Raw genomic sequence first — 27,938 nt, 5'->3', positions numbered from 1 at the left:
GGCTGCAGGAAATATTTATAATGTGTTTTAGTCCAGCATGTTATTGCAACTAGGCCACAGTCGCTTTAGTTACTCAGGGGTAGTAAACCGGGCATGCAGGTGTCCGCCGGCCCCCCAAGAGAAGTAGTAAAGCAAGCAGCACAAAGCGCACCCGCCTATCTGCAAAGGGCTTTCCAAAATCCAGGCTGAGGAGCTTACTGGCCTCTTCAGTACGTGGACCATGACCATCTAACCCTCAACCCCTTTTGGGGGGGCCGGAGGACCTCTCCTGGCGATCTCCCCTCCACTAGATGGGAGACGGGCAGGAAAACCAGGGGAAGGAGAAGGACGTCCCCTCCGACCTCTCGGACAGCCGCCTCCACACCCCGCTCCGGACCTCCGCGCGCTGGAACGGCCGCGAGGGGTCCCCCTCTGGGCCGGGGCTGGCGGGGCGCGCGGGAGCGGGGGGCGCGCGGTAGGTCCGCGCGGGGATGCGCGCGCGCGCCTGCTTCGCCTCCCTCGCCCGCTCCGGTAGCTACGTGCTTTCTTTGTCAATGAGGCGCAGCTCTGAGCTGCAGTAACACTCTCGGCCCGAGAGCCAGAGCCGGAGCCGGAGCCGGAGCCGGAACCCGAGCCCGAGCGAGCGAGGAGAGCCAGGCGGAGAGGCAGCAGCCGGCGGCGGGAGGGAGGTCCCGAGCGCGCCCCGCGGCCGCCAGCGCCCGCTCCTCGCCGCCTCGCCCGCTCGGTCCGCGGGCTTCGGCCCCGGGCGGCGCCCGTCCCACCCTCGCAGCCCGGGCGCGCCGGCGCGGGGCGACAGGCACCGTAGCAACCCCGGCCGGCTCCCGCCGCGGCTCCATGCGGCCCCGGGCCCTGCGCGGGTGAAGCCGCGGCTCCGCGGAGCCCGCCCCGGGCGCGGCAGGACGAGCGAGCCAGTCGCGCCGCCCGGCGCCCCCGCCCTCCGGCGCCCGGGCCATGGCCGGAGATGCCCGGTGAGGACCGGGGCGCCGAAGGCTGGGCTCCCCGGCGCGGTGCGGAGCGAGGCAGCGGCCTGGATGTGTGAAGCGTCCCCATGGCTCGGCAGGAGGCGAAGCCCCAGGGCCCGAGGGAAGCTGGGCCGGCGGCACGGGGGCGCAGGGGCCGGGCCGGCGGGGGACCAGCCCGCCGCCCGGGCGTGAGGGGCTCGGGGCCGGCGCCGGTTGCCCGGGCCGCCGCGTCCCAGGATGCGCCGCCGCCGCCGCTGCCTCCGCTGCTGCTGGGACTCGTGCTGCTGGCGGCCCTCTCCGAGCACTGCCTGGCCGACACGGGTAAGCACTTGGCGGCGGCTTTGCGCCCATGGAGGTTTCTGGAGGAGCGGGGCCGCCCGTCGGGGCCGGCACCTGACGGGGTGGCGGTGGATGGAGAGGTCTTTGCAGCACCGGCGCTGGGATTTTCTCCGCCCTTTGCTGCTGCCGCGGCAGGAGAACTGTCAGAAATCTGTCTCCCGGGAAGGCACCGTTGGGCGGGGAAGTAAAAAGAGGTGCATTCGCATGTTCTTTCTGGACAAGTTGCAGGTCCTTCCCAGTGGTCCCGGCAGGCACGCTTCATTTAGGTAAAGACCTGGGGTGTTAAAGACACCTTAAAAGGGATGCGTTTTAATAGGACACATTTCAGGGTGGGGACGTCCACTGTATTTTGGGCTCCCTCTTGGGTGTCCACTTTGTTACAGCTGCATGAAATGGCCAGAGTTTTAGGCAATTCCAGGGTCGGCTTCCCAAATAGCGTTTTCGCCTGCATATATTGATCCGTTTCCTTTTGGGATAGAGGTACCTAAAATAATTGCTTGCATCTTGCAAAGGGATCTAGGCACCGATCAAGTATATAACCCACTGTTTGCTGGAGGGTAGTTAAACATAATCACGCTTGTCTCTTAAACGCCCAACAACCCTAGGAAATAGATTTCTGTAATTCCTCAGGCGATTTTGGGAAATCTCTTGTAACTATTTGCGGGGGGTGGGAGGTGTTATTCTGCTAATGTGCTTCAGACGTACTGTGCAGTCAGGAATCGTCTTTGAAATAAGAATGATTACTAGGACACTTGTAAAGGTCAGGCTTTTGTTTGTGATGAAATTCCGGGTTTCATTTATCAAGGAATATAGCTCTCACTTTAGCAAATGGGATCCTGTAGTTACGGGATTTCTAGCAAGTGCTCATGAAGACTGCTTTTTCCCCAGCCTACTCCTTCCCCCAATTAGGTTAAATTTCTAATTATGAAGGATATAAGTAGGAGGATTTAGGTTAAAATTATTGCCTGTCTTCAACAGCTTAATTCAAAGCCCCCCCTTTTTGATTCATTTAAAGAGTCTCTGACATGAGGTGTCTGTGTGTACAAGTTACTGTCCAGAAATTTTCTGTTGTGATTATAGTGGTGACAAAGTTTGGTAATCTTTGGATGGGTGCCTGAGACCTGAGAAAAACCTTTGAAGAATTAAACCCTCAGTTTTTATGCCTCTAGCAGTTTTCAGTGATGTGTATTTGGCATAATGCCTAAAAGGTAAGTCCAGAGTCAGACCCATGTAAATGCCTTTGTATTGTGTGGATCAGAAATACACTTGGAGTTTTTATTTTAAATAAATCAGAGTCTCCGGTAGTTTTGTAAACTGTTTATGAGATGTTAATTTTTGGAGGCTGTTCATTTGAGTGCATATACCAAAACTGTTCAGCCATCTGTAATATGTGAAATTTGGAGTTTACGTATTGTTCTTGTTCAGCCTGATGTCGTATGATTTCCCCCGATCAGTCTGGAATTTCTGTTCTTCCTTCGGATCACTGACTCTTCTGAACCTGACTTGACTTGGCTCTTCCCTCGGGTTGCTAGAGCCTGACTTATGGGACTGTTGGTCTTTATCTTTTAGTTTTAGTCCTGATGTCCTTTTTCTTTTTCCTCTTACTGTGGTGATCATGGGGATAATTAAGAAAGGTGCTTTGCTTAAAAGGATGGTAAAAATCATTAAAATTGATATTGTTCCCCAAGAACTTCCCCTCTCATTGGAGTGACTTGTTGCTTCTTGGGGGTGCCCTTTCTGCTGTCACCCTTGATGACCAGTTTCCTGGGGTCTAGCCCACCTGTGGATCCAGAGTGTACCGCTGGGCTCCACGATTTCCTGTGAGTTGGCTGCTGATTCAGTTTCATGGCTTAAACCCTGGGTTCCCTATCCTGCCTCCTACCTGCTCTCATGTGTTCTCTGATTTCCAGTTGAGGCAGAGTCAGTCGTGGCAGGGTAGGTGAGTCCTGGGGCCAGTGCAAGGTATCCCAAGGGATTGGTGTAGAGAACCAGTGTCTGGAGGGAAGCAGGAGCCTGGATGACACCTTCCTGGAAACTTTAACTTCCGACAACCTGGGTTTGGATTTTTCGGAGGGGTAGCTGCCGTTCGGTGCTATTCCTTGCTGCTAAATAAATGTGTCTGATGCTGATTTGCATGAGAAGCCAGACCTAGGATACTGAGATCCTACTAAAAGTGCTAATTTGCTGCACTCATGTCTTTGCTGTGCCTTGTTTTCTAAGCAAGGCTAAGGCAACATTTACTTGGGTTGAGAAATGAGGGGAAATAGTTTGTTGGAAGTTTGTTTGAAGAAAATCTGTAGCCGTTGTTGAGAACCTGTGTGCTCCAGAGTCCTTACAATGTCCTCCAGCCTTCCTCTGCCCATCCCACCCAATGCTTTTGCTTTGACATTCCTGGGGAATTTGTGCTCGCTCCTCTTTGTCCTATAAAGGGAAGGTCTTCAGTGTCCTCCCTCGGACCCCCTTCCTAACCTCCATCTCCACGGGGCTCTTGCTCCAAGGCAATAACTTCTGTTTTGGAGATGGGAGACTGGAGTGGGAAAGGAGTCTCTAGAGCAGCGAGCTCCTCCGACAGCCTTTAGCCTCTTCTGCCCTCAGGGGCTCCAGGAAGGGTGCCCAGGAACCAAAATGACTTCCAGCCTCCTTAACTACTGATCCTCCATGCAGTTCATGTCAGTCTGTCTTTACCGTGTGCCGGCGCAGGTACAGTGCTCATTCCTTTCTGTGACCTTGCCTCCCCGGGCCTCAGTTCTCTATCTGTAAAATGGGGTCATAGCTCTAATCTCACTAGGTGGTCATGAGGATCGAATGAGTTGATAGACCTGAAGTGTCTCAGACGGGGCTTGGTATACATAGTAAATGCGTCGGGAATGCTAGCTGTTCTTATAAAGGGCAGAAATGGACTGAGCCTTACTGTGTCCAGGTGCCAGGCAGGGGCTGGGGCTGCAGCAGGGAGTAAGAAGAAGGCAGTGAGTAGAAGCCCCTCATGAAGGGAGTGATGTGCCCCCTTGAATTCAGATACTATGTGATCAGAGCTCATAAAATGAAGGAACAGCTAATTCTGGGGGAGCGGTGGCCCCTTAAAGCATAAGTAGGTGCTGGCAGGATAGATGATGACATTTCAGGCCAGGAAATACTAAAGGATTCTGTGGCCAGAGCATAACTTGCCCACAGTGAGGAATATTCCAGACTTTCTCCGTGCCCTGGGGCTTTCCCAAGCCCTCCTCATAGGGCTCGGCACCCTCTTTGCCCTTCTCTGAAAGGTCCTCTGCTTCTCCCACCTACTTGTAAGTTCCCTGAAATCTCCCTCTTGCCTATTAGGATGCCCAGTGCCATGTAGGCACGTATTAAACTTTCAGCCTTCTTAGACTCCTGTTCCCTCAGTGTGGCTGATTCTGTGCTTGTTGGAATAATTATCTCATTCAAGTAATCCACAGTAAGTTGTGAATGGCTGCTTTAGTCAGGGCATGTATTTTGCATTTTGGAAGAAGGGTTTGCTGTTCCGGGGACATCTCTAATTTAGCACAATATATAGGGGAGTTAATTTTGGCCTAGGATGTTTCTCGTACCTCTCTCTAACCTTGTACCACATCGTCAACTTGGAGTTCCATTTGAAACTGGTGCAATAGTTCACTTGTACGTTCCTTCATTCAGTGGATCTCGAGTGTCTCAGCTTTCTGAGGTCACCACAATGAACAAAAAGAAACTCTCATTTTCATGGAACTAGCCTAGTGTTTTCTAAACTTGACTGTGCATGTGAATTCCTTGAAGATCCCCTTAGCATGCAGGTTCTGATTTTGCAGGTCTGGGATAAGGCCTGATGTTCTGTATTTCTTGCAAACACCGGAGTTTCATTGACCCCCCCCAAGTGGCAATAAGCAAATGACTATAGGCTGGATGGTGGTAAGACAAGTAAATCATCGCAAGGGGATAGCAAGAGGCTGATGCTGGTGTGTCTGGGTGCGCCCTCATGCATGCACTTATTGATAGAGCGGGGAGGGAAGACCTCCGTGATCAGATGACATTTGAGTAGCTACCTAAAAGGGGAGGAAGATATTCCAGGCAGGGGGGAAAGCAAGTGCAAAGGCCTTGAGATGAGATTGTGTTTGGGATGGCTGAGGACCAGCATCCCTATGTGGGTGGGTACCTGTGTGGAACTGAGTGAACAAGGGGACAAGAGTTAAGCCATGACATTGAAGAGCTGGCTGAGGCCAGGTTGTGTAGGACATTTTGGCATGGTGAGAACTTGGTATTTTATTTTGAATGAGAGCAAGGAAAAGGTGACATGCTCTGACTTCAGTTTTAAAAGAATCTCGTTACTGTGGGGAGAAAAGACTGTAAGGTCAAGGGTAGAAGCAAGGAGACCAGGTAGAATGACGTAGAGTGGTGAGAAGTGGTGAAATTTTGGATATCTTTTGAAGATAGAGCTAATATAGTTTCCTTATAAACTAGATGTGGTGTGGGAGAAAAAGAGAGGAACCAATTGCATGCCAAAGTTTTTGGCTCGAGCAACTGGGAAGATGAAGTTGCCATAAATTGAGAGGCAGGAGATTACAAGAGGCTCAGGATTGTGGGAAGGAAATGAGTTGGTTTGGGGTTTGTGAAGCTTAAAAGGTTTATTAAACGTCTAAGTTGAGATGTCCAGTAGCCAGTTGACTATAGTAGTCTAGAATTCCAGGCAGATATTGGGTCCAGAGCTATAAGTTTGGAAGCGATCAGCATGGGATTGGACGAGAAACCTGGAGAGTAAGTATGGAAAAGAGGGGTGATCTGAGTCCTGGGATACTGCAGCATTTAAGGGTTCAGAGGGAAGAGGGACCAGCAAAAGAGACTGGAGAAGTCTAGCAGTAGACTTTGGGTTTGGAGATGTGAATGTGTTTGGTGTCCGGAAAGTAGAGGGGTTGGAAGTCTTACTGCAGTGGGTTTAAGAGAGAAAGGAAGAAGAGAAATCAGAGATAGTGGGGGGGAAAAAAAAAGATAACTCTTTTAAAGGCTTTTCTGTCAAGGAAAGTAGAATAAGAGGGGATGTGGATCAAGAGAGATTTAAGATGGGTTATAATTGCATTATGTTTGCCCTTTCTCATTTTTTAACATTAAAGATGTACAGCAAGAGTGTTTGACTTGGTGATTTCCCCCCTAGATACAGACAGTCCAATAAAATGTATTTGAGCTTTTTCACTCTCAGTATTAATTATCAGAGCTTCAAAGATATTTACAAGATGTCCTCAACCTTGCCTCTATTTCTTTCTCCATCTCACACACATGTAAAGAAGATTTGGTGAATAGTAATACTCTACTTTTAATATTGACATCAAACAGAAGTCAGAACTCCCCCTCCCTGACCCACACCCTCCCCTAAAACCGAACATCACTGTGAAAACATGGAGATACTGCCTTCTGATGACAACTGGAAAATCTCTCAGAAGCCTACTTATCTAAAGTCTTAAATTACTAGAATATGATCCAAGAATATTCAAGATGTGCACACTTCCTTTTTCATTTTTATTACTCTTCAAGCCTGTGTTGTGGTCTTTCTTTCTTTAAACAAACAACAACTCTACTCTTCTCTAGACAAAAATGAATAGTTGGAATGATCCTAAAACATTTTCGTTGCTTGACAACATATTACAGGGGATTTCTAAACACACAGAGGGACACATTATTCTAGGTCACTAGATGGCTGCCTTGAATGGTGACTCTCTTTGGGGACTTCAGGTCCAAAGGAGCAGTTGGCAGTCTGGGTATTGTGAGTATCAGTTATTGTAGCTGCTGGGAAGGTGGCAAGTGAGTCGCATTGATTTGATAATGTTTATCAACCACCTGGCATAGGCGAGGCCAAGCTCTTCACCAGGTACTTGAAGTATAGTGCGGACCCAGCTAGGCCTGGCTCTTGGCCTTGAATAGTCTACCGCCGAGGATAAGCAGCCCTTACTCAGTGGGTGGAATGGCAGGTCCATAAAATACTTTGTGAGTTGGTTCAAGTTCGGGGACGTGGCAAGACATAGGGTGTGTATCTGCTTTGTGCAAAGAGGCAGTTCTTGTTCAGCTACAGCCTGGGAGGCAGAGGCCCAGGCTGCCAAAGTTCTGCCTTCTCAAGAAAAGCTGGGTCTTTATTTAAAATCTTGTTTTCACATGTCACCAACTAATTCAGATTTTTGAAATGTCATGCTGAAGAAAGAAAACACGCCCATGAGCCACCACTTTTTCCCCCCTTTTTTAAAGTCAAGTTTATGAAGGTATAATTTACATACAGTAAAATTCACCCTTCTTAGGTTTACTGCATGATTAGTTTTGACAGAAGTATATAATCATGGATCCACAACCACAATTCAGATATAGAACATTTCTGTCACCTCCAAAAATTTCCTCCTGTTTCTTTGTAGTCAGTCTTCTCCCTGCTACACCTCCAGTCCCTGACAAGCACTCATCTATTCTCTGTCCCTATAATTTTGCCTTTCACTGAGGCTCCTAGAAATGGAATCGTACGGTTTGTAACATTTTCATGTCTGGCTTCTTTGATTTAATGTAATGCTCTTGACAATCCTATATGTTATTGCATTTATGTATCTCTATTTCTGTACTTTTTTTTTATTGGAATGCACCCCAGTTTGCTTATCCATTCATCAGCTGATAGACATTTGGGTTGTTTCCAGTTTTTAGCATAAAAGTTTTTATGTGGGCAGCTTTCATCTCTTGGGTAAATACCTAGGAGTGAGATTTCTGGATCTTTCATTAGGTATGTGTTTAATCTTATAAGAAACTGCCAGATTCTTGGGGCGCCTGCGTGGCTCAGTCTGTTAGGCATCTGACCCTTGATAGTGGCTCAGGTCATGATCTCAGGGTTGTGAGATCAAGCCCTGCATGGGGCTCTGGGGTGAGCATGGAGCCTGTTTAATATTCTCTCCCTTTCCTTCCCCCACTTAAAAAAAAAAAAAAAAGTAAAAGAAACTATCAAATTATTTTCCAAAGTAGCTGTACAGTTTTGTATTCCCAGAAGCAATGTGTGAGTGTTCTGGTTGCTTCTCTGTATCCTCATTTGCACTTAGTTTTGTCAACTTTCTTTTTAAATTTAAATTCTGGCTCTTCCAGTAGTTTTTAGTGGTATCTCATTGTACTGTTAGTTTGCATTTTTCTAGTAACCAATGATGCTATTGCTGCATTCATTTTCTTACGTGCCATCTGTCTCTTTTGAAGTGTCTGTTAAGCCCATTTAAAAAATTTGATTGTTTTATTATTACCGAGTTTTGAGCTTTCTTGATGTATTTTAGATGTAAGTTGTTTATCAGATAAGCTCTTTGCCAATATTTTCTCCCAGCCTGTGGCCTTTCTTTTTGTTTCACTAACAGTATTTTCTAAAGAATAGAAGTTTTAGATTTTGATTAACTTCAGTTTATCCGCATTTAAATTTAAGGTTTATGGTTTTGGGGTGAAATAGGTGAAAGGGATGAAGAGCACACTTACCCTGGCAAACACTGAGTAATACATGGAATTCTCGCATTGCTGTAGTACCCCTGAAACCAATACGACATTATATATCAACTACACTGAAATTAAATTAAAATTAAAGAGGCTTCATTCCACATTAAAAAAAAAAAAAGATGTGTAGGATTTTATATCCAAGGATAGGGATACTTGCCTAATTCAAGGTCACAAACAGCTATGATTTCTTCTAGAAGTTTTATAGTCTTATTTTTACCTTTAGATCTATGGTCCATTTCATGCTAATTTTTGTATTGGATTCAGGGAAAGAGCCAAGATTAATGTCTTTTGCACATAGGTGTGTAATTGCTCCAGCACCATTTATTAAAGAGATTATATTTGTTCTGCTGAATTATGTTGGTACTTTATATGTGAGGGTTTATTTCTGGAGTCTCTAGTTCTATTAATGTATACTTCTTTCCTTGTGTCGGTTAAACACTGTCTTGATTTCTCTAGCTCAGGTTTCCTTAATCGCAGCATTGCTGATGTTTTGGGCTAGATAATTCTTTGTTGTGGGGGACTGTCTTGTGACTTATAGGGTGTTTAGCCATTTGTGGCTTCTGTCCAGTAGATGCCAGTAGCTCCTTCCTTCCCCAGTAGTGACAACCAATTAATGTCTTCAGACATTGCTAAATGGCTCCTGGGGGCCATTGACTGAGCTCCATAGTTAAGTCTTGAAATCAGATAGTGTGAATCCTCTAATTCTTTTCTTCTTTTTCAAAATCTTTTTGGATTTTCTCAGTCTTGTGTTTTTCCATAGAGATCTTAATATCTTTTTATCAATCTGTATAAAAAAGACTTGCTGGAATTTCTACTGGGATTTCATTGGAGAAGATTGATATCTTGACAATATTGAGATTTTTGATCCATGAACATGTTTCTTTCCATTTATTTAGGTAGTCTTCCTTTTCTCTTGTCAGTGTTTTATAGTTTTCATCATACAAATTTTGTTCATGTGTATTTCATGTTTTACAATGCTTTGGTAAGCAGTACTTTAAAAATTCTTCATTAATATATAGATATGTGATTTTTAAGAGATTAACCTTGTCTCATGTGACCCTTCCAAACCCACATTAGTTCTAGTAGCTTTCTGTAGAATCTTTGGGATTTTTCTTTATTTCAGATCTTCATGCCTTTTATTTCTTTTTCTTGCCTTATTGCAGTGGTTACAGCTTTTCAAGTACATTGTTGAGTAGGAATGGGGAGAATGGGCATCCTTGCCTAGATCTCATTTGGTCTTTCACTAATAAGTATAATGTTGGTTGTAGTTTTGTTTTGTTTTGTTTTGCTTCATTTTGTAGAGGTGCTTTATCAGGTTTAGGAAGTTCTCTTCTATACCCATCATAAATAGGTAGTGAATTTTGTCAAATGCTTTCTCTTTATCTGTTGAAATCACCACAAAGTTTTTCTTTTTTAGTCTATCAACAGGCATTGGTTGATTTTAGAATGTTGGACCAACCTTGAATTCCTGGGATGAACTCCAGCTTAGTCATGATGTGTGTTCTGGCTGAGCTTGATTTTCTAATCTTTTTGTTGGAAATTTATAAAGTCTTATGTTGATGAAAGATATTGATTGGTGTGTAGCTTTGTTTTCCTGGTGTGTTTTGTCTGGTTTTGGAATAAGGGTAATGCTGATCTCTAAGGTGGTTGGAAAGCATTCTTTTTTATGTTTTATGGATGTATTTGGAGAGAATTGGTATTATCTCTCCCCTAAGGCCTATGGTTTTATAGATGAGATTGAAGATTTCTTAAGGGTTTCTTTAGTAAATTAAAAAGTATCAGATACCTCTAGTACATTTCCTCATTCTTGGGGCTAACAGTGGACACTTCCTAGACACGAAGACATTGGTTTGGTTTATGGTCTAGGGCAAATGACATGGGTGAGGGGAAATTATGTTGGATGTACTCAGGAGACAGGTCACCCCTAGCCGGCTGTTGCCTATTTCTCAAGTCACCTCACTTTTCAGGGCTTTAGTTTTCTTATCAGTAAATAAGAGCCTAAGGCTCCTCCTTCTTCCCCCATTCCCTGGGCTGTGTGTTTATGAGCCCTGGGCAAATGTTTCCATGGGTTAGACCATTTGTATTTCTTAGGTCTTCCTACCTTGGTGGCAAGCCCAGTCAAGGACTCTCATCACAAAAGGAAAGAGTTTTCACATGTTCTCTCATGGTTCCAACTTGAAGCCCGGATAAATATTAGCTTATCTTTAATCTTCGTTGGATTTTAAAAATTGTAAAAGTTATAACTTTATTAAATTCAAACAGTATACAGGTGTATGCAGTGAAATGCAAAAGGTCTGGTTGGTTCCGTCGCTATTTCCTAGACTTGTACTGTGAGGCAAATATGAGTTGCCCATACAAATATCTGTATCCATGTACATATCCTCGTTTAATATTTTTTAAAGATTTTATTTATTTATTTGACAGAGATCACAAGCAGGCGGAGAGGCAGGCAGAGAGAGAGAGGAGGAAGCAGGCTCCTCGCTGAGCAGAGAGCCTGATGCAGGGCTCCATCCCAGGACTCTGGGATCATGACCCAAGCCAAAGGCAGAGGCTTTAACCCACTGAGCCACCCAGGTGCCCCCCTTTAATTTTTTAAAGAGATTAAGGGTGGGGGCACCTGGATGGCTCAGTAGGTTAGTGTCTGCCTTTGGCTAGAGTCATGATCCCAGGGTCCTGGGATCAAGAGCCTATGTATGGCTCCCTGCACAGCAGGGAGTCTGCTTCTCGCTCTCCCTCTGCCCCTCCCTCCACTGATGCGCTCTCTCTCAAATAAATAAATAAATAATTTAAAAACATTGAAATTTTAAAAACACTGAATTTTTAAAAGGGTGTGATATTCAGAATATTTATCACTTGATACTATATCATGATCCTTTTCCCATGTTAAGTAAATTTTGTCACAAGAGAATTTGAACTTCTCCCTGAAAAACAGAAAAGCCTTTACTAGAAAAGAAAACTGTTTTAAAACCACTGACTGCATTCAGACCTATAGAGTTAAACCCTCTCCTTAGACCATTTCTCCTATTTTCTCTGCTCCTTGACCCTCTTCCTTGGAACCAAATTCCACAGATGCTAAGGAAAAATCATAAACCCTCTTAAACACCAAACAGAAGAGGGATAAACACTGTGTGTAAACTAGCTAACACAGATGTAAATAAGGCCAAGAAGCTGCCCCAAGTATTTAGCCCAAGGACATTGCTGCAGCTGCCATCTGTCCCCTCAGGAGAATCTTCCCCTAATGCATCCTAACCACGAGAGGGGAATTTGATTTTGATTTTGATTTATATATGTTAAATCTATTCTTAGCCTGAAATAAAATCTCCTGACGTCAGAAACACAACATGGCTTTGTTATTTATGCAGTACCAGTAAATAGGAAGGTCTAGAATATTTCTAACTTTGCTCCTGTGACGTGAAATTCGGAGTGAAGTACCTCAGGGAAACTGGGACCCCCCCGACCTCCCTCCCACCTCAGTTTCTCATAATGAATGCTGTTCCTCTGTCACTTGTCTCCGTATTTACCAAATGTCAACAGCAAACCAAGGAGGGCTGGAGAAAAATGTGAAGTCTGTGAAGAAAATGTGTTGAAATTAATGGTGCCGCTTTCTAAGTCCTTGTCTAAAAATGCTGAGCAAAAATATCTCTCAAACCTACGGACTTCATTATCAAATAATGAGTCTTTGTTTTGAAAAGAATAAGAGGATCTGGATTACAAGCGTTATTTTGAATCTAATTAAACCATATGGAAGTGTATTTAAAAAAATCAGGGCCATAGAGCTGTCTCAGGCAGGTTCCTGTTATTCTGTTACTCAGTACTGGAGATGAACACACACGGCAACCCAGTGCATCCTATAGAAACAAAGCCTTCCCTGTAGGGGGATGGACAATACTTTCCTGCCTCTGGTCCAACAAGAAAAACAACATTTTAAACAAGTGTTTCCCCCTCCTATGGCTAATGTGATATATTTACCTTTCCTTTCGGGGATAAGAGTCTCCAGAGTTTGGTGTCCACCCTCATACTTGTTGACATTCTCACTCTCTTGTTTGAATCTCATATCACTCTTGAGAGGGTGAAGGACGTGATTTGCTAAAGGTCACACAGTGGTCCAGGGATTTTTACATCATTCTGTGATTCAGGAATTCTGTGTTATTCTCTGATTGTACACTTACACTACCCTCTGATTCCCTAGCTACTTAACTAAAACTAGCTCAAGTCTGGGGCCTTTGGCCACAGGGGAATCTCATCTGACATATTCAGAATAGGAACAAAATAGAACCGGGCTGTGTGGACTGTATAGTTAACTGATAGAAATACTAGCTAATATTTTGCAGCATTTACCATTTGTGTCAGCCCATTTGATTTTTCACAACAACCCTGTGAAGTGGGTTCTGTTATGATCTCCATGTTGCGGATGAGGAAACTGAGGCACAGGGTAACTTGTATAGTTATTCATCCAGTATCAGGTGGGTAAGTGTCAGAGGTGGGACTTGAACTTGAACCCCAGGCAGTTTGATTCCACAGCCCCTGCTCTGCTTCATAATGCTGCCTTCCTCCAGAGTAAGAGACTGAGGTTACTGGCCTTGTGTCTCAGAGACCCTCTTTCTTTCCCAGCACGCTTGGGTCTCTCCTTCTGCCTCTTCCTGCAGACGGGCTTTCTCTGCCGACCCACAGCCACTCGATCCCCCTGTGACTAAACCTTGAGCCTGCTTCTGCTAGCTGTGGTACTCACTGCCTCCAGAACTGGCAAGACTTCTCAGTTTCAGGGCCCACCATCCGGTCTCTATCCCATTTCCCTATTTCCCAGGAAGGAAACTCAGGCTGTCATCATCTATCTAGCCAAGGGAGTGAGGAACGTCCCCCTCGTCTGATCAGCAGAAGCCAGGAGAGAAGGGGCAGGTGGTACAAACATGGCTTCCTGGGTTGACCCCTCCTTCAGCCATGGCCTGTGGTAGAGATCAGTTTCAAATAAAGTGGTGTGGCTAGAGCGGGCTTCCCCAAATCTGTCTCTCCCATAGCAGTGAAAACCAAGTTCATGGGCAGGAGCTGGCTCTACGAAAAACATCGAGGATAAGTGACCTGGTTTAGAGTGTTGGCCGATTTCCATGGTATAAATACTCCCACCATGGCTGACTTCCGACTACCGATGTGACGGTGGAGCCGGGAGGAGGTGCGCACAGTTGGCTCAGCGCCGACGCCATCCTATCCATCTGTAGACTCCAAGCCCCACACAGGCAGGGCACCCAGTACATGCAGGATGTCTCCAAGAAGCTTAAAGTCTAGGCTTAATGGGCTAACTAACTAGGTGGGTTTCGAGGTATGCGAAAGGAAATGCTATTTCAAGGAAGAGAGGGTGGAAGTTAGACGGCGCATGCGCAGCCTGAAATAGCTGGAATGATCACAGCCTTCAGCGTGCTATCGAGTGGGCACACGGAGATGCTTTCTAAAAAATTACCATTTCCTCCGCCTGGAATGTCTCACTTGTGACATAGAATGAACCCTTTCACTGATTTTAAGATGTCAGGCCTCCTTTTCTTGGAGGTGCGTTGGTTTTGTTGTTGTCCTCGCTTCCCGAGGTCAGCAGTTCCTTCTCACTTGGGGTCGTCCTCCGTGGACTCCTTTCTTCCACCTTACAGATCTAGAGAGGTGAAGGCCTTGTGGTCTTCTAGGACACATCCTCCCGCTGAATCAACACTATTATTCTTGATGGGAGGCTTTTATATATGGTCATAAGGCCCTCTCCCAGTTCATGTAATTATGCTAAAAGCCAGGACAGTCTTGTACTACCACCCCTGAGGACTCCTCAGATGCTTTCACAGATCTTAAGGCTCATCTCATTGGCTCTTCTCCCTTCCACATCTGGGAGGTGGCTGGGAGTCCTGGCTTGTGTACGCTTCTTACAGTTCAGCCGCCAGTTCCCCATCTTTCTGCCTGATGTGACGATGTCACTGATTCCGGCCAGCTCTGATGAAGGGTGGGGTTGGCCACTGGGAGATGGAATGAGGAGGTACTGACAGCATAGATCTCCTTCAGACATGGAGTTCCAAGCGTCCCACTGATGGAAGGTCAGTGTCTTTACCTATAAAATTAGAACAGCTAATTTATTCTTTTAATTTCCCAGGGGCTGTGCGAGAGAAAAATTTGACAAGATTCTTCTTTTATGTTTCACTGGAGATTTGTCCTAGTTTGTGACTCTGTTGACTTTTGGCTAGGAGGACTAGCATTTGTGAAACAGCTGCTGTCATGGTGGTCACCAGATCAGGAGTTCCATCTTTCACCCCCATGATGACACTGTGAGGTAATTCTTGCCCGTTTTCCTTGGAGGAAGTGAAGATTGAGAGAACATTTAAGAAACTGCCTTGCCAAAGGGCACATTGCTTGTAAGTGGTGACGATGGGATTTGAAACCACATCTGACTACCACATGAATATATTTTCAGCTATACTCTGCAGGCTCCCCACCCCACTCCGCATCTTATTAAATCTTCAAGCATACAGAAGCATTGAAAGTACTGTACAATGAACAGCCATTACCCACTACCTGGATGACACAACTAACATTTTGCTATATTTGTTTTATCATGTATCTTGTCTGTATCTCTATCCATCCATTAATTCCTCTTATTTTATATATACATATTTCAAAACAAGTTGCAGACATCAGCACATGTCATCCTGAAACACTTCAGCATGCATGCCATTGATTAGACTGCAATATTTGTTTATTTTTAGATTTTTTGGTAACTTTTATGTACAGAGAAATTTGGAAATTCTAAGTGTATATTCCTGTGTTGACAAATACATGCACCTGTGTAACCCAAATTCTTTTTTCTTTTTTTTAAAGATTTTATTTATTTGGCAGAGATCACAAGTAGGCAGAGAGGCAGGGAGAGAGAGAGAGAAAGAGAGAGGAGTAAGCAGGCTCCCTGCTGAGCAGAGAACCCTATGCAAAGCTCAATCCCAGGACCCTGGGACCATGACCCGAGCTGAAGGCAGAGGCTTTAACCCACTGAGCCACCCATTGTTAGGATTTCAAACATGACCGTCACCCCAGGAAATAAGTTCCCTCTTGCTCTTCTGTAGACATCCCCCTCCTTCCCCATCTCTACTCACCCTCTCCCCATGCATCATGGTGTGATTTTTTTCACCATGGTTTAACTTTAATACCAGACAGTCTTAAATAATGATGCCTGTTGTTTCTAAATGGACTTTTCCTTACATGTATTAATTCAGATCAGTATTTATTGAGCAACTGGTATGTGGCAGGCACTGTGCTGGGTGTCACGGAGGGAGAAATATAGTGGGGAGGAATATAGTGGGGGAGGAAGCAGACATTGGCTTATAGGGAAGAGATGAACATTAGTCAGCTACTCATAAGAAAAGTATACAATCACCAAAGGAGGTGAATGTTGTGAAGGGGAAGCCTCAGGTGTTGGGGAGGTTGGGTGAGGAAGGAGGAGGATGGTCAGGGAAGGCTTTCCTCAAGTGAAACTCGAGCCAACATCTGAAGAATGAGTAGGAGATAACCAGGCAGAGCTTTAGAGCAAAGGGTAACGTAGGTACTGTCCTCTGTGATGGGAAGAAGTGTGGTTTATTCCAGAATCAGAGAGAAGGAGGGCGTGGTTGGGGGGAGCAGGAATTAAGAGGATAGTGAGTGCTGGACTAGGTAGGACAGGTGGCAGGGGCCACATCACACAGGAGACCGGCCTTAGACTCTAGCTTTTAAATTAGGAGGGATGGGAAGCCATTGTGTGACCTTGACATTCAATTACCCAGTCTATTGAGTTGAGTGAAGAGCAGACAAGGATTATATGCTCTGGAATCAGGACTAAAGTTAAATAGTATTGGCACGAAGCTTCCAAGTTTTAGGAGAACCCTATTTCACATTATGAACCCTACACTGACCTTTGAGTTCCTTATCATGTTCTCCCTCCCCTGTCTGCTTGCCCAGGCAGTAATACCTATGAAATAAAGATCCTTGGTACCTCCAGCTCTTGCTGGCCTGTTCCTTCCATCCTCACTGCCTCCATTTCACTGGTTCTTTAACTCCTGAACTAATTCCCCTCTACTGGATCTGGCTAGAGTCAGAGGGACTGCCTGATGACTTAACTCCTGGAGCAGTCGTCTAATCCTATTTGCTCCATCATTCTGTAGACCCTCCTATGGTGGCCTCCTCCAATCTCATGGATTTAACAACCACCTATGCACCCATGATGTGTTCTGCACCAAGACTGTGTTCTGTCCTGAGGTTGAGACCCACAGGTGCAACTATTTACTGGATATCTCTACCCCTGGTTATGACACTTCAGCATTTCTCCCTCCAAGTGAACTCTTCTCTGGAGTCTCGCTCTCACCACTATTTACTATTTCAATGGTTGATCAACCAGAAATCTGAGAATCATTCTAGATTCTTCTCTTTTCTTCCTTCCCTTTATTTAGTTGGCCACTAAATCTTCCTAACTGTATTACTGGATACTGTTATAATTCTGTCCCTTTTCTGTCTCTCCTGCCTTTTTTTCAGACTTTCCCTCTTCGTGGTCTGTGATCTTGTCAAAGCCATGCCTGCTAACTGACCACCCTGGTTCTAGTCTTGGCTCCTGCTAACTAATCTCATCCTTCAGCCAGTGGGGTCCCGTAACTCAGTCAGCTCCATTGCTTAGCAATCAGGGTACTCATGAACGTACCACCTCCAACTCCCACCTGCCACCATAGCCTGACATGCAGTTCCCCAAAGCCCATTTCTCCCCCTTCCACTTTATTCTCTGTGCCTGGGAAGCACTACTCAGTCCTGTCTGCTTGGTTAGCAGCTGCACTTTCTTCAAGACCCAGCCCAAGTCCTACCTCCTTCAAGTAGCCTTTCCTGGCATGCAGTCCGCCCCCCTCCACAGGAGTTAGAAGCCATCCTCCCCACTCCCAGCACCTGTCCTATCTGATTGAGCTCCTTCATCAGATTGAGCTCCTAAGAGCAATTTTCCAAAGGCAGTTCCGGGTTCACTGAGGTCCTGGAAACCCTCTCACAACAACCATGATCCATGTGCAAAAACTATTTTCATTGTATTTGATGTAAACCGAGGACACATAGGCTGCTGTTACAACCTATGTCCATTAGGAGAAACAATGAGCTCAGTGGCTAGTAAGACAACTTGCTCAGAGCGAGAGAGAAGAATATACTACCAAGTCAAGCCCGTTCTAAGGGACAGCCGATGTACAGATTCCTGAGCACAGGAGACAGTAGACAGAGCTGTCAGGGCAGGAAGCAATGCCACTTAACTGCTAAAAGGTGGTATAACTATGGAATCAGTTTCAGCTCTACAGATGAAGGTGTGCAGCCAACCCCTGAAGTTTCAAATGCTGGAATCATGTCTTATTTGTCTTAGCACAGTGTCTTACGCATACATAATAGAGATGGGATAATTGTGGTAGGTATAAAGGAAGGAAAAGAATTTCCTAGTACATTCTCACCATACTTATAAAATCCTGTTCTCTTATTTCTGCTCTTAAAGCCTTTCTTAACTCTTCTGCCAAAAATACCTATGGAGGGCGCCTGGGTGGCTCAGTGGGTTAAGCCGCTGCCTTCGGTTCAGGTTATGATCTCAGGGTCCTGGGATCGAGTCCCACATCGGGCTCTCCACTCAGCGGGGAGCCTGCTTCTCTCTCTCTCTGCCTACTTGTGATCTTTCTCAGTCAAATAAATAAATAAAATCTTAAAAAAAAAAACCTATGGAAAGCATGGTACTTGTGGTGGAATGGAGATCAGGGATCATAGCCCAGGGGACTCACTTCTGTCTACGGATGTGTTTTCAAAAATCAAACAGTTGTCAAACAAAAAGAAAAATCATTTAAAAATCAGGAGCTTTCTCCTGAAAATCAGGATTTCCAGGTTCTCTTGAAATGATCAGAAGGTTGACCACACTGGTGAAGTAAATTACATTCTTGCATGGCAACAATTGTCTAAAGTTGAGTAGTGGGACCTCCCTGAATAGTGGTGCCTGTGACAGACGCCCCTGCCTGTCCCACCTCTATCACTTAGTGGCTGAGATGGGTTGACTGTCGTAACAACCCCAATACTCAAATCTATCATGGCTCAAAGCCATAATATTTTATTACTCACACACATAAAGACCAAAGGAGTATACCTGATTGGCGGGGAGCACTCTACCAAGCAATGATTCAGGGACCCAGGAACCATGCTTTGTGATTTTGCCATCTTTAATCTGTAGCTTCTAAGGCTACTGTGCTCTCTGCATCCAGCAGGTGGAAGGGGAAGGAAAAAGGGAATGGGACCCAAAAGACTGTGCATCATTCTGATCACATTCCATGGATTAGGGCTCCAACGCTTGGCCACACCTACCTGCAGAAAGAGGCTGGAAAATGCAACCCAAGAGTGGGCCCAGAGGGAAGAGGAAACAGGTTTGGTGAACAGCCAGGTAGTGTCTGATCCAACTCATTTATCTTACTTTCTTATACCCTTTAGGTATTAGAGTTTGCAATCCCTAGGGATAAGGAAGCTTGGGGTCAAGTCACTATAATGTTGGCTCCAGCAGGAGAGGGATTTATTCTGTTTTGGTCACTGCTGTACACTCAGTGCCCGACACTCAGTAGGTATTCAACAGGTCTTGGGTAATTATATGAATGAGTCTGTTTTCTGCCCCAAGCAATGATAATAGCTACCATTTACTTAATGCTTGTTATATACTTTAATTCTGTTGGTAGGCTGGGTGCTGGTCTCAGGAATAGAGTGCTAAGATTTGGACAGTAATGGTGGTCACAGGATTAGAAACAAGGGTGAACGTGAGAATTTCTTTTTCTCTCCTCTCCCACTTCCAATATTTTCTGGGGCTCCCTCTACCTATTTATCGATGAGAAAATTTAGTTTATTTTCCTACTGACTGATTGCTAGGATAAAAGTTCAGTTGTTTTCAACCTCTGTAGTTTTGATAGAGGACTGTTACTTCAAGATTTTCCTTTCTGTATGTAACAAATTCCAATTGTAGTATACTTCATTATACCTAAACGGATCGTGATCTGCTACCTTTTGTTTGTCAAAAAACTTAGTGTCACTTTTCAGAGTCGCCTAGGTATGTTTTAGCAGTACACAGCGTGGAGGGCAGAAGGTCTGATGGTTTTCCTATGGTTTGAGTTTTGGATTGTGGTACATCTGAAGTAATTTTGTTGTTGTTATTGTTGTACTTTTTCTGATTTTGGGGGGGAGTTGGTCTGAGTCTAACTAGAAAGAATTGATTGTATTTTTTTTCTTTCCCCATAGGAATACAGGTAAAATCCTCCACATCTGGTTACCCATGGCATTGCATGGGTAGTTATGATGGGACCATATGGCCTGAATTAAATTGCTAGAGCAATTTAAGGTGATGGTACAGTGTTTGGGGCAGCAGGTAGTATAATAACCTTTGTCTGAAATATATCCTATTACATGGCTCTCAGGCTATTGGAAATCTACATTTCCATCTATTGAGGGGATGCTGATGGTGCAGCAGCCTGGGTGCAAACACCTGTGTCTCCCAGACTCTGCTTGAGTCCCTTTTCTCAGAAAACTGCCCATAAGAAGTTGGAAAAATGTAATGAAAATAGAAATGCATAAATACAGGCCTCACAGAAGTAGACAGTTCAGCTATTTACAAAAGTATTGTGAGAAGAGGGAGACTAAGGAGGTGGTGCTGGGAGGATGTCTGAGAAGTTGGCTTAATCTGAGGGAGGACCTTGAACCAGTCTTGGGGGAAGAATGACCCGAGTGATCTCCAGCCACAGTGGGAAACTCGGGAAAACTGGGCTAAACTAGTTTGCGTGGGCTTGAGCCCACATGATGAGTTGCAGATGCAATGAGCTATAGATGATGGCCTAGAAAGTGAAAACCAACCAACCAACCAACCAACCAGTCAACCAACCAACCAACTAACCGGCCAACCAGCCAACCAACCAACCAACCAGCCAACCAGCCAACAAACCAACACACAAAGCCCTAGTCCTTTGCCATGGATAGTGTTCTACACTGCTTGCTATTAAGACTTACTCTTTTATTCATAACCAGGTTAGAAGAAGAAGAAAAATCACCACTAATCCCAGCAATCAAACACAACCATTCTTAGGGTTGCTGCCTTTCCTTTCATCCTTTTGCTTCGAACACCTTTTACATATACAATTGTAACCATAACGCATCATGATGCAGGTTCCTAGTTGACATTATGGGCAATTTTTGTGATTCATCTATACTATAGTCTAATGATTTAGTAATCAGTTAAATATCCTAATTGTCTCCTTTTAAAAGATTTTTCAGCTCTAGTTAGTGTTTATAACATCCTGAGATTTTTGCGAGGGTGAGGGGAAGAAGATATTTTTCTTCTCTGGGCTAAATGTTTTTGGTTTATTGTCATGCAGACAAGAACGGTTAGAAAATAATCCAGGCATCTTTACCTTTGCTGTATTCTGCTCTCATAATTCCTAAGGGTGACAGAAGATGCAGTTTCTGCCTTCTGTTTGCTATCTCTGTTCAGGGGAGGTTAAATTCTTGCAAGTCACCAAGCTTACCTGGTGGCTGAGACTCCAGGCGGTGAGCTGGCCATCTGGTGAACGTGGACATCACCTCCTACAAATAGGCATCTCCCATGGTGGAACGCCATCCAGAGGGCCATGGTTCTGAATCCCCCTGGCTCCGTCCACTGCCCACAGGCCATCTGTTCCCCCAACCCCAGGGCTTATTTTGGCTCTGCGTGCTGACGGATGCGATCTCTTTTGGGTCACCTGTGCCCACCTTGGTCTCATTTATTTATTTATTTATTTTTAAATCTCTTCCTACGCCTCGGAAATGGTTCTAAATGGTACTCATTCAGTTTTATGAATTCAGAATGACAAAGATGAAGAAGGGAGGAGGATGTGGCCAGGTTTTGTCATAGGCTGTGGTGCTCCAGCTCCTCTTCATCGTGGGTCGTCTGCCTGTGGGCTCAGCTTTTAGGCTCACAGAGTGAGAAAGCCCGCCCTTGCTGAAAGAGCTAACCCCGCTTGTGCTGATAGGAAACTGACCTTTGATTCCTCCCCAGTTAGTTGCTTGTCTCAAGCCAACTTTAAGAAGGACGTTTAATAATCTGTTCTGAATTTAGTATTAACTAGTGGGAAAATAATTTTTGTTATTTTGACATAATGTATATTTTGACAATGATTTTGGCAGTCTTGTTGGTTTCTGCCCTTTTAGGTAGAGTACACATTTGCGAGTCAATGATATTTGTAGATGTGTAGAAATCAATCAGTCAGATGTTTACAGAACATGCGTGATGTGCTAAGGAAGACCAGTGCCTGGGGAGGTTTCCAAAGGGGGTACCAATAGTGCTTTTAAGAAATATACACAAGGACATACACAGTTGCCAGAAAAATGGTTCATTAACTATGGAAGGTAAAACACCCAGATGCAAAGTGAGTGATACAAAGAATGGAAGTTATAGGAATTCAGCTCCTTTTTATTCCTCATGGACTGGGCTGTCAAGTTTGGTATCTACCTTGCTTTGGGTTCCAATAGGAATGGACTGGTGGGTCCCTAATGCGCAGAAGCTGTCTAGAAAGGCAAGGATTGCTGAGTGTCCTTCGGGGACCTCCAAATTGTTGATTTTTTACCAGAGCACGTCAGAGAGTGTCAGGCAACAGCAACGGAATCTTTAAAAGAGAAGTTGGCATTTTGGTCCTGAAATATGTTCTTGCCACAAGACACAGTGGAAATTGTGGAATAAAGTTATCTTTGAGCTGTTCTTACTTGAATTACCTGAACCTGTAGGAGATCTTTACTACACAACTCTGTGACGTGTACTTTCCAGTGACAATAAGAATTTCCACTTATTATGGGAATGCCAGCTTTGTTCCTGCCTCTGTGCTGAGGGCCTGATGTACATGTTTTGGTGTCTTACCTCCACGGCCGTTTCATGGGATGTGACTATAATGATTCTTGTTTTACACATGGGGACGCCGAGGCTTACAGGGGCAATGTGACTTCTGCCAGGACCACAGAACATGAGAATGTCTCGGTCCACTGTGCTCTGTCCTCTGCTCTGCTGAGTACTCCCCATGATTATATAAAATACAAATAAAATAAAAATCAAGCAGTTTTACGTGATAGACACATATTGTAAGCTTGATAGAGAGCTTTTACATTCGCCACATCTCTAGTATGACCTGGCCACAAAGCCGGCGGGAGTGTGGCTCTGGCCACAGGGAGATCCACGTTTGGGTCTCCGAATTTCAGATTTCAGATACACACTATATGGCTTTAATTTCCAAGCTCTTATTATTGGGGATAATGAGAACTGACTAGATTGGGTTTTGGCAAACCCCTGCCCCCTCCAAGTGCTTGAAATTCAAGTTACAACGGCCAGAATTCTAAAAGAATTTTATAGAAATTTATGTAGCTCATACGTACAGATTGAATCATTTGTTCTTTTGGTCCCGTGTCACTCTTTAAAAAATGCACAGGCCTGAGTCACACTGTGGCCGCATCTAAGTAAAATTTAGATGCCGCGGGATACGGTTCTGAATCTGCCCTCTGAGCTCGGTAAATTATGATTTTGTCTGGGGACTTGTCATTTTCCCTGCCCTCGGTGACCACCGCATTTCTCATGCCGGCAATATTGAAAATAATGTTTTGGTCTCCAGTTACCTTTTATGGAATTTACCTAAATTTATACCAGAGAACTGGATCTGAGATGAGTATTGAGAATGTCCTGCATCTGTATGCTCAGTTAAAAAATTTCCAGTACATTTCTTAGGTCACTGATCTATTCAACAGTAATGACTGGGTGCTTCCGTGGGCCAGCAGTTGTGCTCCCCTGAGCACTCTCCTCTTGTCCAGTCCGTTTCTCAGCAAAGCCACTAACCACCTCGGAGTGCCCAGCGGTGCTCACCTGTCTCCCAAACATTTGCTGGAGGCCAGCTCTCTGGAGGGGTTGTCAAGTGTTAAGGCAGAGTCATAAGCAGCTAGAACATGTTAGAGTAGGAGGACCCTCCCAGGCATCGGAGCACAGGGAGAATCCCCCGGAAGCAAACAAACTAAATGCTGCGTAGGCAGGTGACGATCATTTAACCCGTCTCCCTCATTGTACAGATACGATATTGAGGCTCCAAGAAGAATCATTTGCTCAAATGAAGTAACCAGCACTATCGGAGCTTCATTTTAGGATTTGGCGACCTCTTTGGCTTTAAGCTCCGCCAGTTGGATTAAGGAATAAAATTGCCTTTTAAAACATTTTTCTGTTTTGACTTTTATATTTTTCGGAAATAGCCAACCCCTGGTGAAGAGAATGACTATCATCAGCCCCGGTTTCTGGATTATGAACTTCAGACGCACAAAGCTGAAACGACTCACTCATTGTCACTCTGCTGGTTAATGACAGAATCCGACCCGGAGCTTGAGAGTCCTGTCCCTTTGTCACCACGGCCTGCCTGGAGCAGGGCCCTTCTGTGTCACTGGGAAGGGAAGAGGGGAGAATAGGGTTGGAAGTGGAGGGCCGGGAGTCTGTCGGGCATCTGGGAGCCTGACGTGTGGTATTCTGGGTTCTGCAGTAGGGTTGCCGGTTCTCTGGCACTACTTGCTCTGTGTGGGTGGGAAGCTGATCAGGATTTTTCTGCTTCTCCTGCTACTTCTCTTCTTTCACCTTCACACAAAGCGTCCTCTTTCTTTGAGATTCCTGCCTTCCCCCTTCTCGCTGCTGTCACCTTCTGGCTGCGTTTATTGAAGATTTGACAAGCTCCAAGTCTCTCTGCGCCAGGTCCTGGTGTCAGTGCAAGTGACATCAGGATCCATGTGGAGATCCTCCCCTCCTGTCCCCTCCGTACCCCTCCCCCCTTTCCCCTTTTCCCCCTCCCCCAGCTTCGGGGAGTTTCTTTTCCTTTTAACCATCTTTGGAACCATCCAAAGATCTGGAACCATCTTCATTTTCGCTTCAGCTCAGCTACCCTTCCCCCGTGGCCACACCCCCGACCACCTGCAGGAGTCCGAGCCCCCTCTGACCTCTTGGACTGTGGAATCCCACACCTCTACCTACAGCCTCTTATCATTCTGGTGCTCGCTCCCTTATGCCCCTGTGGCCTACTTTCTGGCCTGTCTGAGGTTTCGGCCGCATCCACCTCTGACTTTTGTGTTAGTCCGTCTCCCCCAACACGCTTCGGTTTTCTTTTCCATCTAGCCATGCCCAGCGCCATGTCTCAGCCTCCTGGCATTTCTGTCTTTCTCATCCTGTGGACCCTCTGCTTAGCGATACTCCAGCCATTCACGGCGCCTCCCTCACCCCCGCAGGCTGCACAATGTGTGAAAACCCGGCTGGTATAGTGTGGTGCCCTGAGGATTCTTGTTTCCAGCCTCCCCGTGGTCAGCGAGCCCAGCGCTGCTCATCTTAGCAGGAACCTCGTTGCCGTTCGTGCGGTCTTCTTGGATTTCTCATTGGTGCCATTTCCCACTTCCCCAAATGGCTCTTCCAAATGGCCACGACTCTCCTTGAGCCTTCTCACCTGCTCCCGGTGGACCTCTTTTGTGGCATTTTCTTTATCTGTTCACCCCTTCAGTGTGGGCCCCAAGGTTCTTGTCTTCGCCTTCTTCCTTTTAGCCTTACTGGCATCCGGGTGTGGACAACTCACAGCGTTCCATCTCCACCGTAATTTCTGCTGCATTTCAGCCTTGTTCTTCTCCGCTGTGGCTGCCTCCCATGAGATGCTCTCCAAGCCCCTTGCACTCAAGCTGTGTGCCGATCTGATCCCCTGACCCGGTGTTCTTGCCATCTTCCCACTCTTGGTGAATGAAGCCTCTGTCTGCGGGTTCGTGCAAGCCAGAAACCAGAGTCATCCTAAGTGCTTTTGCTCCCTTTCAGCTGGCACATCTGATCGGCCCTTCAGTTCTGTCTCCTTAATATTTCCCGTCTCCTCCCTTCCTCCTGCGGCCTTTACTCAGGCCCCTGTGGTCTTCCGGCTGGGATTTCTGTAGCCTCCTATCTGGTCTGTGTCTTCCCTTCCATGTCAGTCCACCCTCCACAGGTCTTTCTAGATCAGAAAACAAATTCTATTTCCCTCCTTAGCCTAGGGCTGAAAATTGGATCCAGCTCACAGATAGGTTTCATTTGACTCATAGCATTAGCCTGCACCCTGTTTAAAAACAACTTTCTTTTTGGCTTTCCTTGCCTATATTAAAAATGAGAACCTTTCCCATTAACAACTCCAGATTTCCCGCTGATCTTTGAAAGCCGGATATCTTGGTCCTCTGGCTTCTGCGTTCCTCTAAGACAGCAGCTGGCTGGATGGAAAGACATCCCTACCTTCTCCAGTTGGTCCCAGACCCAACCTTTCCCCAGCGTGCTTTATTCACCGCGTCATCCACCTGGGTTTGGTTTGTGAGATGAAGTTGGGCCTCCTCTAGGTTTAAGGGCCCCACTGCAGTGCTTGTGTCTCGGGCCCATCAAGCTTCATTTCTGGCAGTGCCTCAAAGTCGGCATCCTGTTTCAACCTTTCTGCCTTGGCACATACCCTTCTTCTGGTTAAAACACACACAAGAGGCAATACCCTCTCCTGAGGATCTTTGCAACCAAGTCAGATGTGTCAGTTCCATCCTTAATCATTTGGGTCAGGAGCCCACAAACCCCTAGAGTATTCTTTTCTAAATTATTTTGTTGGCAATCCACAATAAGAACTACATTTTATATTTTGGCTTAGCACTTGCGTACACACACGCGTGCGCACACTCATGTCCACAACTGAACAAAAGTGCTGGGATGTAATGCCATTACTGCCATTACTTCTCTTCCTCCCTTCCTCCTCTTCTTCCTTTTGCTTCTAAGCTGGTCATGACCCTCTACGTTGATTGCATGATCCAAGAATTGTGATGCATCACAATCCATACTAAGGAAAACACTGCCCAAGGTGGGGGTGTGTCTATAAATCCTTAAGATCATGTGTTTAAATTTAGTGTTCCCCCTATCTGCATTTTTCTGGGAGAGAGGAACTTCATTGGCCCTCCACTTTCCAAAGACCCTGATGGAAACAGATTTCGTAACCACTGATTCAGATAATTTATTTTCGGTGGGATTTGATGTTGCCAGCTTGGTGCACCCAAGCACAGAAATTAGCGATAATTATTTTGAACGTGGGCCCTTTGTGTCAGCTCTCTGACATGTCCTGTATTGTTTGTTGTTAAATGAAGTTAATACTCGCAGACTCATAGGGAGGGTGAAATGGATCCCTTAAATCTCTTGTCCATGCGGGAGGGAAAAACCGGGTGAGGCTTCATAAAAAGGATTTACTGGGTGAAGGAGGTTTAATAAAACCTTCATTTGAAGTCAAATACAATAACAACTGAGAAAAAAAATGTTTTTGGCGTATACCAGGTAATTTATTCAGCAACTGTCCTTGGTCATAGGGATGAAGAAAATAGTGGGGAACAGAATAAATATCCTTACCCTCATGGGTCTTTCAATCCAGAAAAGAAAAACGAGAAATAGAAATAGAGCATCAGTAAGGCATTCATGTAAATAGAATCAATATCATAAATGTATTGATGCCTAAATATATAATAGAAAAACTTAGGTTAGGCTTCTGGAAGGGGCTGTGAGGGAGTCACTGAAAAGACTTTACAAGGTGACCAAGATTATTTGGAGCTCAAAATGATTTTAAACCATGGTTTTGAGTCATCTTAGACTATTCAAATATAACTACCAAGCAAATTAACAACAGCAACAAAATTTGAGGTTAAATATCCTCTGGTAATATCTTTTCTAGAATTTCCCTATATGTTTTGTTTTCAGAAGAACTGAAACCTGCACCAGGAATAGTATCTTATCCGTGTGGGAGGTAACATTAGCCCCGTTTTCAGAGAAGGGAGGCTCTGTATCTATAGGCTTAGGGACCTGGTCTGCTACAGGGAAGGTTCATGACTTCTCCAAGCAGGGCTGTTTATTATTAGCTCTGTGTACCATTCCTTTGAGTGATTCCAGCAGTTGGAGCGAGACTAACTCATTTCTACAAGAGTCAAAGAACAAAAGATGACCATTGTGATGTGCCTCTTTTTAATTGTTTGTTTTTTGGTTTTACTAACAAAATACAATTTTATTTTAATTTGTGTGTGTGTGTGACTGTAACAAAACCATGTCATCCCCCCCCTCCCCACCAAAACTGGCACACAGAGAAGAAG

General features: G+C 45.2%; 1 protein-coding gene across 5 annotated transcripts in view; it reads left to right on the top strand.

Annotated features, from left to right (window-relative positions):
- The first annotated feature begins 450 nt into the window (after positions 1-450).
- The window catches only part of KIAA1549L (KIAA1549 like), a 261,000-nt gene continuing 233,512 nt past the window's right edge, over positions 451-27,938 (top strand). Inside the window, exon 1 of one of the 5 annotated variants that reach the window (XM_045066054.1) lies at positions 451-1,283. In XM_045066054.1, coding sequence (XP_044921989.1) covers positions 1,049-1,283 — 235 coding nt within the window. In that variant the 5' untranslated portion in view covers positions 451-1,048. The remainder of the gene's footprint in view (positions 1,284-27,938) is intronic. The other 4 variants (XM_045066052.1, XM_045066051.1, XM_045066053.1 and 1 more) reach the window with 4 other exon arrangements.

Source organism: Mustela putorius, unplaced genomic scaffold (genome assembly GCF_011764305.1).
Source record: "Mustela putorius furo isolate JIRA1106 unplaced genomic scaffold, ASM1176430v1.1 tig00003859_pilon_pilon_pilon, whole genome shotgun sequence".
In the NCBI taxonomy this organism is placed as follows: domain Eukaryota; kingdom Metazoa; phylum Chordata; class Mammalia; order Carnivora; family Mustelidae; genus Mustela; species Mustela putorius.
Note: the sequence above shows the minus strand (reverse complement) of the source record. Positions and strands in the feature narration are given on the sequence as shown.